General features: G+C 48.3%; 2 protein-coding genes across 3 annotated transcripts in view; one reads left to right on the top strand and one right to left on the bottom strand.

Annotated features, from left to right (window-relative positions):
- LRBA (LPS responsive beige-like anchor protein) overlaps nucleotides 1-13,585 on the bottom strand; it is a 363,130-nt gene that overhangs the window by 155,069 nt on the left and 194,476 nt on the right. For both annotated transcript variants that reach the window (XM_021541470.3, XM_077783018.1), the window contains 2 exons: nucleotides 12,199-12,345; nucleotides 9,480-9,616 (listed from right to left, as the gene is read on the bottom strand). In XM_021541470.3, coding sequence (XP_021397145.2) covers nucleotides 9,480-9,616; nucleotides 12,199-12,345 — 284 coding nt within the window. The remainder of the gene's footprint in view (nucleotides 1-9,479; nucleotides 9,617-12,198; nucleotides 12,346-13,585) is intronic.
- On the top strand, nucleotides 3,546-6,857 carry MAB21L2 (mab-21 like 2). The gene has a single exon (XM_021541478.3). It carries the CDS (start codon nucleotides 4,556-4,558, stop codon nucleotides 5,633-5,635), a length of 1,080 nt encoding a protein of 359 aa, XP_021397153.1. The 5' UTR covers nucleotides 3,546-4,555; the 3' UTR covers nucleotides 5,636-6,857.

Consider the following 13,585-nt stretch of genomic DNA (forward strand, 5'->3'; position numbering starts at 1 on the left):
GTTCAAGCTTCATCAGCAGTGCAGGAATGTATGAAAATGACAGGCAAAGGGCACTAGCTCTTTTCCCATACAGTTCTTCTATAAATGGAAGCAGAGTCCTACAAAGCACTTGAAGCTGAGAATGTTTGAAGACTGATCTCCAGGAAAAAAATAACACAATGCTAGGTTCCACAAGCAGATTAATTATTCTGTTTTCTGCAAAACTGTTTCCATTAAATGAAAGGACAGAGAGGAAAACAACTACTAGAAAATAATGGAACACTAGCTGGGTCTCATTGGCAAAGTTGCCATGAACAAAGCATATGCAAACGCATATATTTCATATGCTATTCTTAAAAATACTTCTCAGCCCTTTTGGGAGCACCTGCTCCTGAATTCACTTTTCCCTCTGCCTCTCAGCAAGGGAGAGAAAAAGGACAGGCTTAGCAGAAATCCTTTAACAGCCTCAAGTTACTTTGATTAAACTTTGATTTACCTTAAAAATTATACCTTATATCAGTAGCATGTTTTAGAAACTTTAAAATACACCAGTGATGATTAAAAGACTCTGAAATATTTAATGTATGCCATGTTGATAAGCTGGTTAGGCAATCAAATGAAAGTATGCTGTATCATAACACAGCAAAAAACTTGCATGCTTATTGCTAAAATTGTGAGCTGCTTTCCAGCTTTTTTTTCTTTTGTTGTTTCAGCAGTTAACACAAATCCATAATGTTCTCTTGATGGGAAAAAGAAAAAAGAAAAAAAAAAAAAAAAAAAAAAAAGTAGTCTTAATAGCAGCCCTTCGCTGCTACATTGTCATCCTGAGTGTGAAGAAAATACCGTGGCACATCCATTGCCTGCACGGCTGGATTTACACCCGCCCGAGCTCCGTGCCGAAGGAGCGGGAGGGGGCAGGAGGAGCCAAGGCAAGAGCAAAAGCAAACACTGCAAACCGCGTCCCCTTCCCAGTATCTTTTTACAGAAGCCCCCGCTAACAAAACACTATAGCTGCAGGCAGCGGCATGCTGATGTTGGCACTGCTTAAACCAAACAAACACGATGTTTAACAGTCAAATAAAATGTCCCGCAGCCTCCCTAATGAATTTGTCAAGGACCATCAGATCACCCCCCGCCCCTGCCTCATTAACTCAAGTATGATGAGACGGATTATAACGAGAGAATACAGATCAATCGGTCTGAAGACTTCAAGTGGCTTTTAGCCCTGAGAGTTTCCCTCTCTGCGGCACACGCACGCACACGGTCTTTTTTAATGGAATACAGTATCTCCTGCTGCTGGAGGGGATGCCGCTTCGTTTTATACACCATCAAGGAGCTGCTGATGGACTTCTACACTAACATACATAAAAGCAGAGGTGACAAGGTCTCTTCAATTATAGCCTCCTCCGATCCTATTCCCCCTTCAATTATTCATCCTGGCGAGAGCGAATTCCGCCACAGATGAAGCTGGTCTTAATGCAGTGCGGCCACAAACGCCCGGACACGGGAGAGAAGGATTTCACATGCATTATTTGCTGGAAGTGTTTAAGTTTATTGCTCAAATGATGTTTCTAATTAGCGTTGGGGCAATAAATTAAAGTCAGCTTTTGTTTAGCTGATTTATTATTTACTAGGGCTTCAACCTCAGGCAGGAAAATTGGTAATGAATTGTTTTAAATCTGAACATTGGTAACGCTACATCATTAGGCACCTTTCGTGGGGGGGGGGGGGGGGGGAAATGTTAGGAAGGGAATCGCCCCCTCCTCCTGCTTTTACCCTGAAAAAAGGAACGCGTGTGCCCCCGCCATTGCCAGGGCCGCCCGAAGGCTCCGGCAACCTCCTCCACGCCCAGGACACGGTAACCCACAGCGTGGACGCTCTCTGCGGGAAGCGAGACCCCGCAGAGCCCTCCTGCCCACCTCTGCTCGGAAGGTGGGCTTGCAGAGCCCTCGCCGGCGCGGAGTTAGCCCGGCAGCGAGTATGTCCCGGGAGCTTTGACGGCGGCATGTCCAGCCGTAGCTAACTCTTCGCTTTGCCGGAGGGCAGCGGAAGGCGAGGCGGGGGACCCTGGCAGCTCCGCCGGGCCAGCCGGGCCGCGCAGAGAAGCTCCGCGTAAGCAGCGAGGCTCCGAGCGCCCCGGGCGGGTGCGGCCGCGGGGAGGGGGCAGCTCGCAGGCACGTACCGGCGCCCCGGGCTGGAGAGCCCCGCTCCAGCCCGCGCATCCCCGGGACACCCCAGAGACTGTGCGAGCAGCGGCGCCAGCGCCACTCTGCCCTCGTGGCAGCCTGCCCCCTCTCCCTCACCCCTCGGAAGCGGCTCGTCTCGGAGCCTTCCCTGGGCTCATCTCCCTCCCGACGGGGCCACCTGACACCGCCGCCAGCTCCGGGCACCGAGGGCCGCCGGGCCAGCATCCCTGTTCCCCGGCGCAGAGTGCCCCGGCGGCAGGCAGGGAAGCAGGGATCCGATCCTCTCCTCGCGAAGGACGGAGCCTCACCGGCGCCGGGCATGTCCATAGTTACTTCTTCCAGAGGCACGGTCGGCACCAGACATGTTTCTAATTTAAGCGCACACAGAAAACAGACGGTATTTTCTTTATTAAAATCAGTCAGCTGCAGCGAAAGGAGGAGAGCGCAAGGAACCGAGCCCAATCGCTGCGAGCGGTTTACCGGGAGGCTCTGCATGGAGGAGCGCACCGTGCGTCCGCACGGGCACGGACCCGGCCCCGGCGGGGCTCCCGGACGGCAAGAGCTGCCCCGCACCGCGGGACTGCACGGCCCAGGGGAGGGCAAAGCAGCTACGCATCCTTACCCCGAGCACTGGAGGTGTGGAAATTGCCCTACCTTCCATCCTAACTTCCCGCAGGAAAAGCAGATCTGCCTCCTCCGCAGCAGCTACTGCCTTGGGGCTCCTTCCGACTTGACACCACAGAGCTACGGCTTTAATGTCCAAACCATTCCACAGCCTTATTAATACAAACTTGCATAAAATATCGTTTTCTTTCTAATAACTCAAACCTACGCATTAGGAGGATGAAAAGAACTTTATGGCACAAGATTTATCTAAATTAAAGTGACTGGGGGCAGTAAAACAAGGTGTGCCACGCTACTCCGGTGACGGTCTCACTTTCACTGCTGCAGCCCGGCATTAAGTGAAAGATTTATGCCTGCGGTGAAGCTCCGACCCGCCTCTCCCCTTTCCCCGCACACGCCGGCACTGCCGCCGGGTCCCCTCGCAGCGAGCGGAGGGAGCAGCGAGCTCACCTCGCCGTTCACGGGCCGCCAGGGCGAAGTTAGAGGGATTTTTTTTGTTTCCACCGCGCCAGGCGGCGGGCCGCTCCGAGCCGCCCTCCCGGCCGCCCCGCGGCCCATCCCGGCCCCGAGCCCCGGCGCGGAGCGGACGCGGGGCCGGGGGCGGGAGCGCGGGCGCGTGTGCGCGCGCCGGGCGTCGCGATTGGCCGCGGCGCTGACAGTTCGGCGGCGATTGGCGGCGCGGCCCCACCCCGCGCCCGCGCGCGGCCCCATTCATAAACTACGGGGCCCGGCGGCAGCGCCGCGAGAGGGACGCGGGCACACGGCGCTGCAGGAGCGGAGCCAGAGGCGCGGACACTGGGAGCCTCGGCGCGCACTTCCAGGGGTGGGGAGGGGGAGGAGAACCCATCCCGGGCACCGCAGCTACGCCCTCCTCCCGCTCAGGATAAAACACAGTCTGTGCAAAGAAAACAAACAAACAAACAAAAGCAACAACTCCTCTCCATACAGTCTCTCTCACAACAATCTATGTAGAGCTACGGGACGGGAATGAGAGATCACAGACCAAGTGCACCCGTCTGCGCCTAAAGATAGAGACAGCCACAGAGCCGGGCTCAGCCAACGCCTCCAGCAGGAAAAGGGAAATCAACAACACCCCCTGACAGTCTGAGCGAGCAGCAGCCAAACTCATGCACATCTCTGGCGGTGCCACGGACTGAAAGAGAGAGAGAGAGAGAGGCAGACAGACAGACAGACACAGAGTTCACTCTTCCGCTGAGGGCATTGCTCGCATTCTTCTCCTCCTCTCGTACCGTGTGCGGTTTTAAACTTCGCCGCCGACCGGCTTTTCTGCGGGGACCTTCTGCGAGTCCTGGGGAAGTTTGTTTGTTGTTTTGGGTTTTTTTTCCATGAACTATTGAAACGGTATTTTTGTGTCGCTGCGCGGGGGGGTGGGCGCCTGAGCGCAGAGGCAGCCCAGACTTCCCTGCCCCCATCGCCATCCAAAACTTTGCGCTCCGGGAGCCCGCGGGGGCTGCCCGCCTCTCCGGCACCGGCTCCGGCATCACCAGCACCGCCGCCGAGCCCGCACCGGCCCGCTCCTCCTCCTCCTCGCCCGGGCAGCGCTGGGCTTCGCTCCTTTGTGCTTCGCCGCCCTCCCCGATTTCTTTAATTACTCTCACTGGCGCGCCGCTGCTGCCTTCTTCCCGGAGGCGGTGGGGGTCTGCGATTTGGCTGGTGCCCTCCGCAAAGCTGCAGCCACCGCTAAAGCATTGGATCCCTCAACGTACTGCGAGAGCCCGGTGTACAGCCCGGACCTGTGCCCCAACATGATCGCCGCACAGGCCAAGCTGGTCTACCAGCTCAACAAATACTACACGGAGCGCTGCCAGGCGCGCAAGGCGGCCATCGCCAAGACCATCCGGGAGGTGTGCAAGGTCGTGTCGGACGTGCTGAAGGAGGTGGAGGTGCAGGAGCCGCGCTTCATCAGCTCCCTAAGCGAGATCGACGCCCGCTACGAGGGGCTGGAGGTGATCTCGCCCACCGAGTTCGAGGTGGTGCTCTACCTCAACCAGATGGGCGTCTTCAACTTCGTGGACGACGGCTCCCTGCCGGGCTGCGCCGTGCTCAAGCTGAGCGACGGCCGCAAGCGCAGCATGTCCCTCTGGGTGGAGTTCATCACCGCCTCGGGCTACCTGTCCGCCCGCAAGATCCGCTCCCGCTTCCAGACGCTGGTGGCTCAGGCCGTGGATAAGTGCAGCTACCGGGACGTCGTGAAGATGATCGCGGACACGAGCGAGGTGAAGCTCCGCATCCGGGAGCGGTACGTGGTCCAGATCACGCCCGCCTTCAAGTGCACCGGGATCTGGCCGCGCAGCGCGGCGCAGTGGCCCATGCCCCACATCCCCTGGCCCGGCCCCAACCGGGTGGCAGAGGTGAAGGCGGAGGGCTTCAACCTGCTCTCCAAGGAGTGCTACTCGCTGACGGGCAAGCAGAGCTCGGCCGAGAGCGACGCGTGGGTGCTACAGTTCGGCGAGGCCGAGAACCGGCTGCTGATGGGCGGCTGCCGGAACAAGTGCCTGTCGGTGCTGAAGACGCTGCGCGACCGGCACCTGGAGCTGCCCGGGCAGCCCCTCAACAACTACCACATGAAGACGCTGCTGCTGTACGAGTGCGAGAAGCACCCGCGGGAGACCGACTGGGACGAGGCGTGCCTGGGCGACCGGCTGAACGGCATCCTCCTGCAGCTCATCTCCTGCCTGCAGTGCCGGCGCTGCCCCCACTACTTCCTGCCCAACCTAGACCTCTTTCAGGGCAAACCTCACTCGGCCCTGGAAAGCGCTGCCAAACAGACCTGGAGGCTAGCCAGAGAAATCCTCACCAATCCCAAAAGCCTCGACAAGCTATAGGGTTAACACGCCCGCGCACAAAAATTCGCCCTCCGTAAACAACAACAGCGCCCAAAAAAACTTTTTATTTAACGCGAACGACGACAGAAAGAGGCGGCGAAAGACACGCGCCCCCGCCACCCCCACAACCACCTGCAGTTCGGCCTTTAAAAACTTGCCGACGGTTTTCCCGGCATAAACTCCCACCGCCTTGCACAGAAGAAGGGAAGAGCGTCTCTCCTCCTGTCCTCCGATGTGAATTTTTAAAAGGTCACAAAAAGAAGCGAATCGGACTTTTGCAACTTCAAAACGAAACCCGAAAGGTACATTTTCCAATCCATGTATAGTCCTTTTCTTATGCCCTCTTGTTTGCCTGAATGTTGTCACCAAGTGAAAAAAATTATTTAACTATATGTACAAATCCCCCTTTAAAAAAGTTTTACTGTTAAATGTATTTCTGTGCCAAGGTCAGATTATGTGCCCCACAACTGACTTGTTGCAAATAGTAATAAAAATATTACTTAACTTTACATTGACTTTTTGTGAATGGTTCTTAAATTTAGGCAAATAGATTCTTTCTGAACCTCAGAAGGAATTTTTTTTTAAATAAACGAAACCACGAGATGTAAAGATAAACACAACACCAAGCCCAAGCCTTAGCTCAGCATATTGATTGATGCTTTTTAAACCTCCTTCTAGTTTCCATTAAAAAAAAAGTGTATCTAAGAAAAAAAATCATATATATTCTGTAGTTCAGCATGTGACAACATCTGCTGTATTTGTTGCTCTAAGGTCCTGTTCTAAATCTTGTAATATATGAAGCATTGCACAGCAGCTCGCCACAGTTTAGTGAGAATTACAGCATGCCTTTTCTTACCCTACAGTCGGGCTTTATTCCCTTTATTTTTTTTTCCTTATGATATTCCTTGCTTCTATTTTTCCCCGGTAAATCTCGAGCGCTGCATTTTGTTTTAGAAATCCATCACTGTTTGCTTTCGCTTCCCAGAGCGAACGCGCTATCCATTTGACTTTGACACGAAGGAAGTATAGATCTACCCTGAATAATTAATGCGATTTAGAGCAACCGGTCGATACTTTTTTAAATAAACATTTGTTTTTGCCCAGATTTCTAAGTACAGCATAAAATCGCACCGCAGCATAGTCAGACGGGGAGATAAACGGAAACCCGTCAGGAAACCACCCGATCCTACACCGACACCCGGGCTCTCTCTGCCGATCTCCTCTATCCCAGCCCCCTCTCCCAAAGCAAAGCTCTGCCTGATTCCCCGTAGCTATTTCGCTTTAAGCTTGCTCGGGACGACTGAGAAATACGGGCAGGATTTTTATCGGGAACGCATTCCTATGATTTAAAATATTAGCGTTACCCGCTCGAGCTGCCCGAAAGATTGCAACGCCGGCTCGGAGCATTTCGAGCAAGTTTTTGTATCATGCGCCGGGGGGAGGTTAAAAAAAAAAAAATCTAGTTCTTGCCCCAAAGGACTATTTTCGTTTCCTTTTGGACAGTAGACGGAAAGAAATAACCATTCAAACTTGAGCTGCTTTTCCCTTTAAGTCTGAAAACGAAATCCTCGATGGCGGCAGCAGTCGGGGCGATGGAGCGGGGTGCGCGGGGCCGCCCTGGCCGGCGGAGCGGGCACACCCCGGCCCCGGCCCCACCGCTCCTCCAGCCCCGGCTGAGCTCCGCAAGTCTTTTGTGGAGCCATCTGAGCGCTTTCCACAGCGCTGATCCCTGATCACCTGGCAGAACGGGAATTAGCCCGCGGGGCTACCCTTTCCTTCCCAAAACAGCCCGGAGCCCACATATAAAACCCTGATCGTATCGCTGTCGATGCTATCGCTACCTAAGGCAGGTTTTCCTTCAGGAACTTGTCAGAATGTTTTCTTTTCGGTAGTTTAGACAAATATACAGGGAACTTAAATTTATCAAACAGATGAAGCCTCATTAATTAAGCAGGTCTGCTGAGCTTACAGCAGATTATTTGTTGGGGCTTTTTTTTTTTTTTTCTCCAAGGGGCATTTTCTACAGCAGCTCTTCATCGCTATCAAGGTAAATTGACTCCAGCACAGGGTGGGGCAAGGAGGAGTTATTGCTTGAAAAGATGCTGTTTGTAAGATTACATCGTTTTTAAAATAAAATTATTCAGATCTGATTTTTAGCCCCCCCCCCCAAATCCCTGAGACATTATAAAAGGTTTGGTTTTTTTTAATTTTAAGACCTCCAGCTAAAGTAACATTGCAAGCAGAATGTAAGAGGTGTAGCCAGTATTTCATATAAACAGCCTTTCTTGTTTTAAGAACTCTTAAGAAAATCTCACAGACACAGAGTAAAAGATAGGGTCAAACAAAACCAGAATGCCTGCTCACAGTTAAGAAAACAACCTCTACCAAATACTGGGAAGCAGGAGAAAAGGAAGCTAACTATATGTTATATGTCAGTGTTCCCACAAAACATGTAACAGGAATGGTAAGAATTAGTAACTGTAGTCAAAGATCCTATGTGCTGAACATGAAAACCAAAAATCCAGAATAATGCAGATCTGTAAGACTTTTCTCATGCTGATACAATATAAAGCAGAGCATTTTAGATGGAAAATGCAATACAGGAACATATAAAACAAACTTTAATTTCACATTTATATTCTTTCCATCATTAAATGGGGGTTTTCAGTTAAATATAGGGGGGAATTAATGAAACATAATAGAAGGATATATAAGGATATATAAAAATTAAGCACTATCTCATATTTAAAATAATTTCCAATATATTTCAAAAATTCTTCAGGACCAAAAGAAAAGTTAAGTCTCATTTATGATATCACATAAAATCACAATTCTAGCTAATTGCTTATATTAAAATCTGGCTCTAACAATTTGAGAGCACTGCTTTTCAACATAAATTTTTTCCAGATAGGATTTGATAATCCCAGCTTTCAGACCCAGCTATGCCATTTTTAATACAGACAAGAACAAAATCAGTAAGAACAAAGAACTGAACTGGTGCTTAACACACAAGGTATTCTCTCTACAGACAAGCAGAAAAACACTACTTCTTCCAGCAGTACCCTTCCCAAAGAAATTATTACCCAGTCTAACATTAGGCAGGTATTTAAAAAAACAAGAACCATAACTATGCTTAAATAGTGAGAATATTTACCAGTTGTGTCCTACTTTTGAAACATTGCTGTAACACTTCAGAAAACATTCAAGTGCAATGGTATTACACTAATTGCACAATATTCCCTTTGAAATTGGAGTTTTACTGAAGGTTACTAATTTTAACCAGAAGACAAGTAATCAAGTAACTCAGAGGAAATAAAGTTTGTGGAAATTATCAAATCGGCTCAGAAACGTATTTTAAAAGGGCAATTATGTTTTATGCTCAGGCACAATAAATAATAATGGGCCAAGTAAAATGTGTTAGAGAGTAATATGACAGGAGGGCTGCAAACTTAGGAGTGTGGGAAGCTCAGTGCTGTTTTACACTAACATTTGCTAAAATCAGGAAAGTAAAATGAAGTATTAGGGCTAAAAGCCTTGCTGAACTTCCCTGCATTCAATACAGGCCTGGGATTCAAGATGTCTTTATTTCAGATGTGTCTCTTTGGAGCTTTATTCGCAGCAAGCTAATTAACATTCAAGTAGGGTTGAATTGTGGGAGGGGGAGAAAAAGAAGCAGGAAAGGAGGTGTCACCTATGTGAAATTCAGCAACATATATGGTCAGTGGCAAAGTTATTAAAGCAGCAACACTGTAGCCCAACAGAGGTAAAGGAAGTCAAGTGAAGAATTAAAGGTCTTGGGTAATTTGTCATCATCTCTCAGACCTCAGGGTCAATGATCTCTTACCTTTGGGTCGATTTTCTTAAAACTAGGATCTTCTTCATCCACCTCAAAGTAGAGCTCAGAAACAGTGATGGAAAGGGTGCCTTTCACTACTACGGAGGGTGCCACAAGCTGAGCTGGTGTGCTGAGGGACACTGGACCTGCCAAAGCAGGAAAACACCAACAATGTTCAAACTGCAATGAATGCGAGTACAAATTATTCACTTTTCAGGCCAAGGACATTAAAATAAAGCAAAGAGCACAGCTATTCCTTAAAGAGCAAACCCCTTTTTATCCTGAAAAAGAACATATGTAACAGATTTGCAGTGTCTCTGTGCTGCCGAACACTGAGGCAGCTGCAATTGCAAACTGCTGCATACATTACACAGAGCTGGCTTTAGCATGGCAGTCTTCAGCTTTTACTCAGACACATCTTCTGTCCAAGAGTTGCACACCTTCTGTTACATGAAATACACAGAGTGGACACATGAAATCTTACTGCCTGATGTGTTCTTTAGTTGCTGAGAAGTTTTGATAGCATTTCACGACGATGAACACAGGAGTCAAGGCTCAAAGTTGTCTAACTGCAAAGTGTTTATGAATGCTGGAAATCTATGGTCAAGGTTACACAATGTTATAAAGCCTAAAGTGAAATGTTTTAAAGATGCTTTGGATTCCACATTAAATATTATTCAAGGATTCCATACAGTGTTAGTGTAGCTCGGGGACTGTGGGAGTAAACAGCTGGAGGGTTGGTTTCCAACTGAATGAATTTTTATTGGAATAATCACATCTCCACAGGGCTTATCACAGGGACAAATCAGACTACTACTGAAAACAATAGGTTCAGCATTATATAAACTAACACATACAGAATGAAAACAGGTTATGTTTGTCATCCAGCTGATTAAGAGGCAAGGAAATGAAGTTATATGGCTGCAGTATTATCTGACTTTTGTAAAACAGAGGAAGATACTAAAGTGAGATAGACAATGTTCTTATAATAAAGCATCTATAAATGAGGTACACACATTCAGGTAATCAACGTGAGAATAACTGACAAAAAATTCAGATGAATTGTCATTTCCATCGATTGTTAGAAGGGTGATGGTCCTTAATCTCGCATCAATCTCAATGTGTGCCACTAGGACAAAAGAAGAGATGCTCTGATGAGATCAGAGCAGCTTTGCCCTCTATTCCCAATGTACAAATACATTGTGTCTGCAGATGGGCATGAGATAGCTGCGGAACTGCCATGATTTCCCAAAGCTCACCCCCACAAATGGACGAAATAAGAAGCTCTGTGTTCTTTTGCTGTCTCCCTTTGCCCTCTGTACATTAGCATGTAATCCAGAGGAGAAATAACATTTTTTCAATCACTCACAGACATTCAATTACAGGGCAAGCAGACAGATGCAGAAGCTGGGGCAATCCAGGTCCTGTAGAAGACCCCTGACAATTTCCACTTCATTTCTAACCCACACTACCTTATTAGTGAGGATTACTTCTTAATCCTATTGCCATTGTCAAGATTATATAATTAAACTCCCCTTTCACCTCTATTACAGTATGAATGTATTACTCAAACCAATGAATGAATAATAGAAAGAAACATGAAGAAAGCTGTTGAGAAGGATGCTCATGGTAGAAAGGGAAAAATAAAAGATTCATATGAAGAAATGCCTTTGTATCATTCTTCCATTACTTTATTTTACTTTACTCTTCCTATGCAGGTTTTCTTTTTCCTTATGCTGCATTTTTAACTTTGCTCTTTTGCCTTAAAAAAAAAAAAAGAAAGAAAGAAAGAATGGAATGCAGTTCAGGGATAAGCAAAATGCCAGTAAATAATTACTTCCAGCATTTTCAGTGAATTATCATATGCATGATCCATATCAATGTAAGAGTGTACTACCCGCTTCTCAGGGAACCAGAATTATCCAATAAATGCTATTTTTCTCTAAATTAAGTGTACGTGGAATACCAGATGAAAAGAAAAAGAACACAAAGAAGTTTGCAGTTTCCCTGTAAAACCCATGTTCCTCAAATAGCAATTGAGACACTTTATACAACTCGCAGTCTCTGAACCACTACTTACTTTGGGTTTACATTTTGAATTGTACAGAAATGGACCCACTCCACTGAGATTGCAACAACAGCAAAGGTTAAATGTGATTATGTAAAATTAATTAAATTGAATTATTTGAAGTACTATTTCTTCTTCAGAAAAAAAATCTAATGAGACCATGGTCTGTGGAGAAAGAACTTCAGTGGGGGAATGTCAAGGGGTTTAAATTAGTTAAATGCAGCGAGTGTACAAATCCTTTACATGCAAGTAAATAACCAGTATGTACAATTTTACAGACTTAGGAAAAAAATTAAAGGTCTCCAAAGCCTTAAATTACATGACAGTTTCCCTAATTGTCCCACTAAGTCTCATGATTTGAGTGGAATGAGGTCAGGAAAACAAAAGAAGCCCTTTTCAAGGTAGAGCTATTTTCTGTAAGGAATGTTTTCTGGAATAGGTATCTACTGCAGAAACAAAAAGGCAGAGAAAGAAAATGCACAACTCTTCTCAAATAAACCTTCAGTATCTGAGGTGAACAGAAAATTATCTTAATGACCCAGTTATGGGAAGTGTGTTAATTATCAGTGTGTATCCCAAACCATGATTCACTGGAGAGATGGGGAGATCAGAACTTCAACAGTGAAGAAGCTGAGGAGAAAATGAGATCAGTGACATTACCTGTCAAGTTCTCCACTTCTCTTTCCTCCATGAATGACATGATATCGTCATCACCTTCCAAGAGAATCTCACTGTCTGAGTTCTGGTTTCCTAAAACTTGACTCTTGATGGACTGCTTTCCTTTGACAAGTATATCCTCATCAGGAGCTGAAATGAGACATGGTGCTGTCTGTCAGGTCTCAGTGACATAGGAGTGTAATTTTATTTTTTAAATTTAAGTTCAGGAAGAAAACTGCCTAGAATTACCTGTGAGAAGTACCTGTCTTAATCCTCTAATGTTAGGACACATCTAGTCTTAATCCTATTAAGCCTGCTCAGAATTATCCAGTGCTCTCTGCAGCGTTCAACGCTATTTCAAGTGTTTATGGCAGAGGGGAAACGGATACAGCAGACTCCCTCTCCCTGCAGCCTTCCTTGGGAAGTCAAGCTGAAGGAGGGTCCTGGCTGCCCGGTGTGTCACCCTGACCCCCAGACCCACGCTCCAACCAAGGACACGAGACCGCCGCCGCGACAGCACCGAGCACAGCCCTGGGAACAGGAAGCGCAGGACGGGGCCGGGAGCGGCGGGACCCGCCCGGGGCAGCGCAACAGGCGGCCCCGGCCCCGGGGCTGCTCCCGCCGGGAAAACCCCGGGAGCGGGACAAGGCGGAGGGGCGCTGGAGCTGCCGCCCCGCATCCCTCCCGCTCTCGTCAGCGGCAAGCAGAGTTCGTGAGGCTGAAAAGCCCCCACCCCTCCATGCCAGTCTGCCCCGGGATGGCGGCTGGAGGCGGAGAACAGCCTGCACCTGCTTCCAAGGGGCACAACCATCCGTGATACCTCGGCCTCCCACGGGGCACTTCTGGGCTCACGTCGGGATTTTCGGGGTTAAAGGGAGGTGGCCAAGCATGCTTGGAGCCCTGTTCCGCGCCGCAGACGGTCACCGAGCCGGTAAATGTGTCCCCGCCGTGGCCGCGCAGCGACATTCCCGCCCCGCACGGCCCCGGCAGCGCTCCCGCCAACCCCGGACACTGCCGAATCTGTGTCGTGTAAATCACCGGCTCAAAGACCCACAGAAAAAGGAAAAAAAAAATAAAAGGGGAGTTTAAAAAAAGTAGAAAAAGGGGAAGGGAAAGAAAGAGATAATTACTCCCTCTACACCTAAGTTCTGCGGTGGTAATGCCAAAACACAGCAGTGTATGTGTCCGGGGTATTTTTTTTGTTTGTTTGTTTGGATTTTTTCTTAATTGAAAATGAAAATACTGTTTTTTTTTTAAAATACACTGAGGATACCCACGGCACAGCCGTGTTTGAAAAACATTCACCAAACACATCAGGACCAACTAACTTCAACACACTGGTGGCTGCTCGCTCTGATTGCTGCCACACTTGATTTGAAGTTTCACGGGC

Source organism: Lonchura striata, chromosome 4 (assembly GCF_046129695.1).
Source record: "Lonchura striata isolate bLonStr1 chromosome 4, bLonStr1.mat, whole genome shotgun sequence".
In the NCBI taxonomy this organism is placed as follows: Eukaryota; Metazoa; Chordata; class Aves; order Passeriformes; family Estrildidae; genus Lonchura; species Lonchura striata.

Excerpts from the sequence above, each read along its gene's own strand:
- MAB21L2 (XM_021541478.3), top strand. The coding sequence starts at position 4,556 with ATGATCGCCGCACAGGCCAAGCTGGTCTACCAGCTCAACAAATACTAC.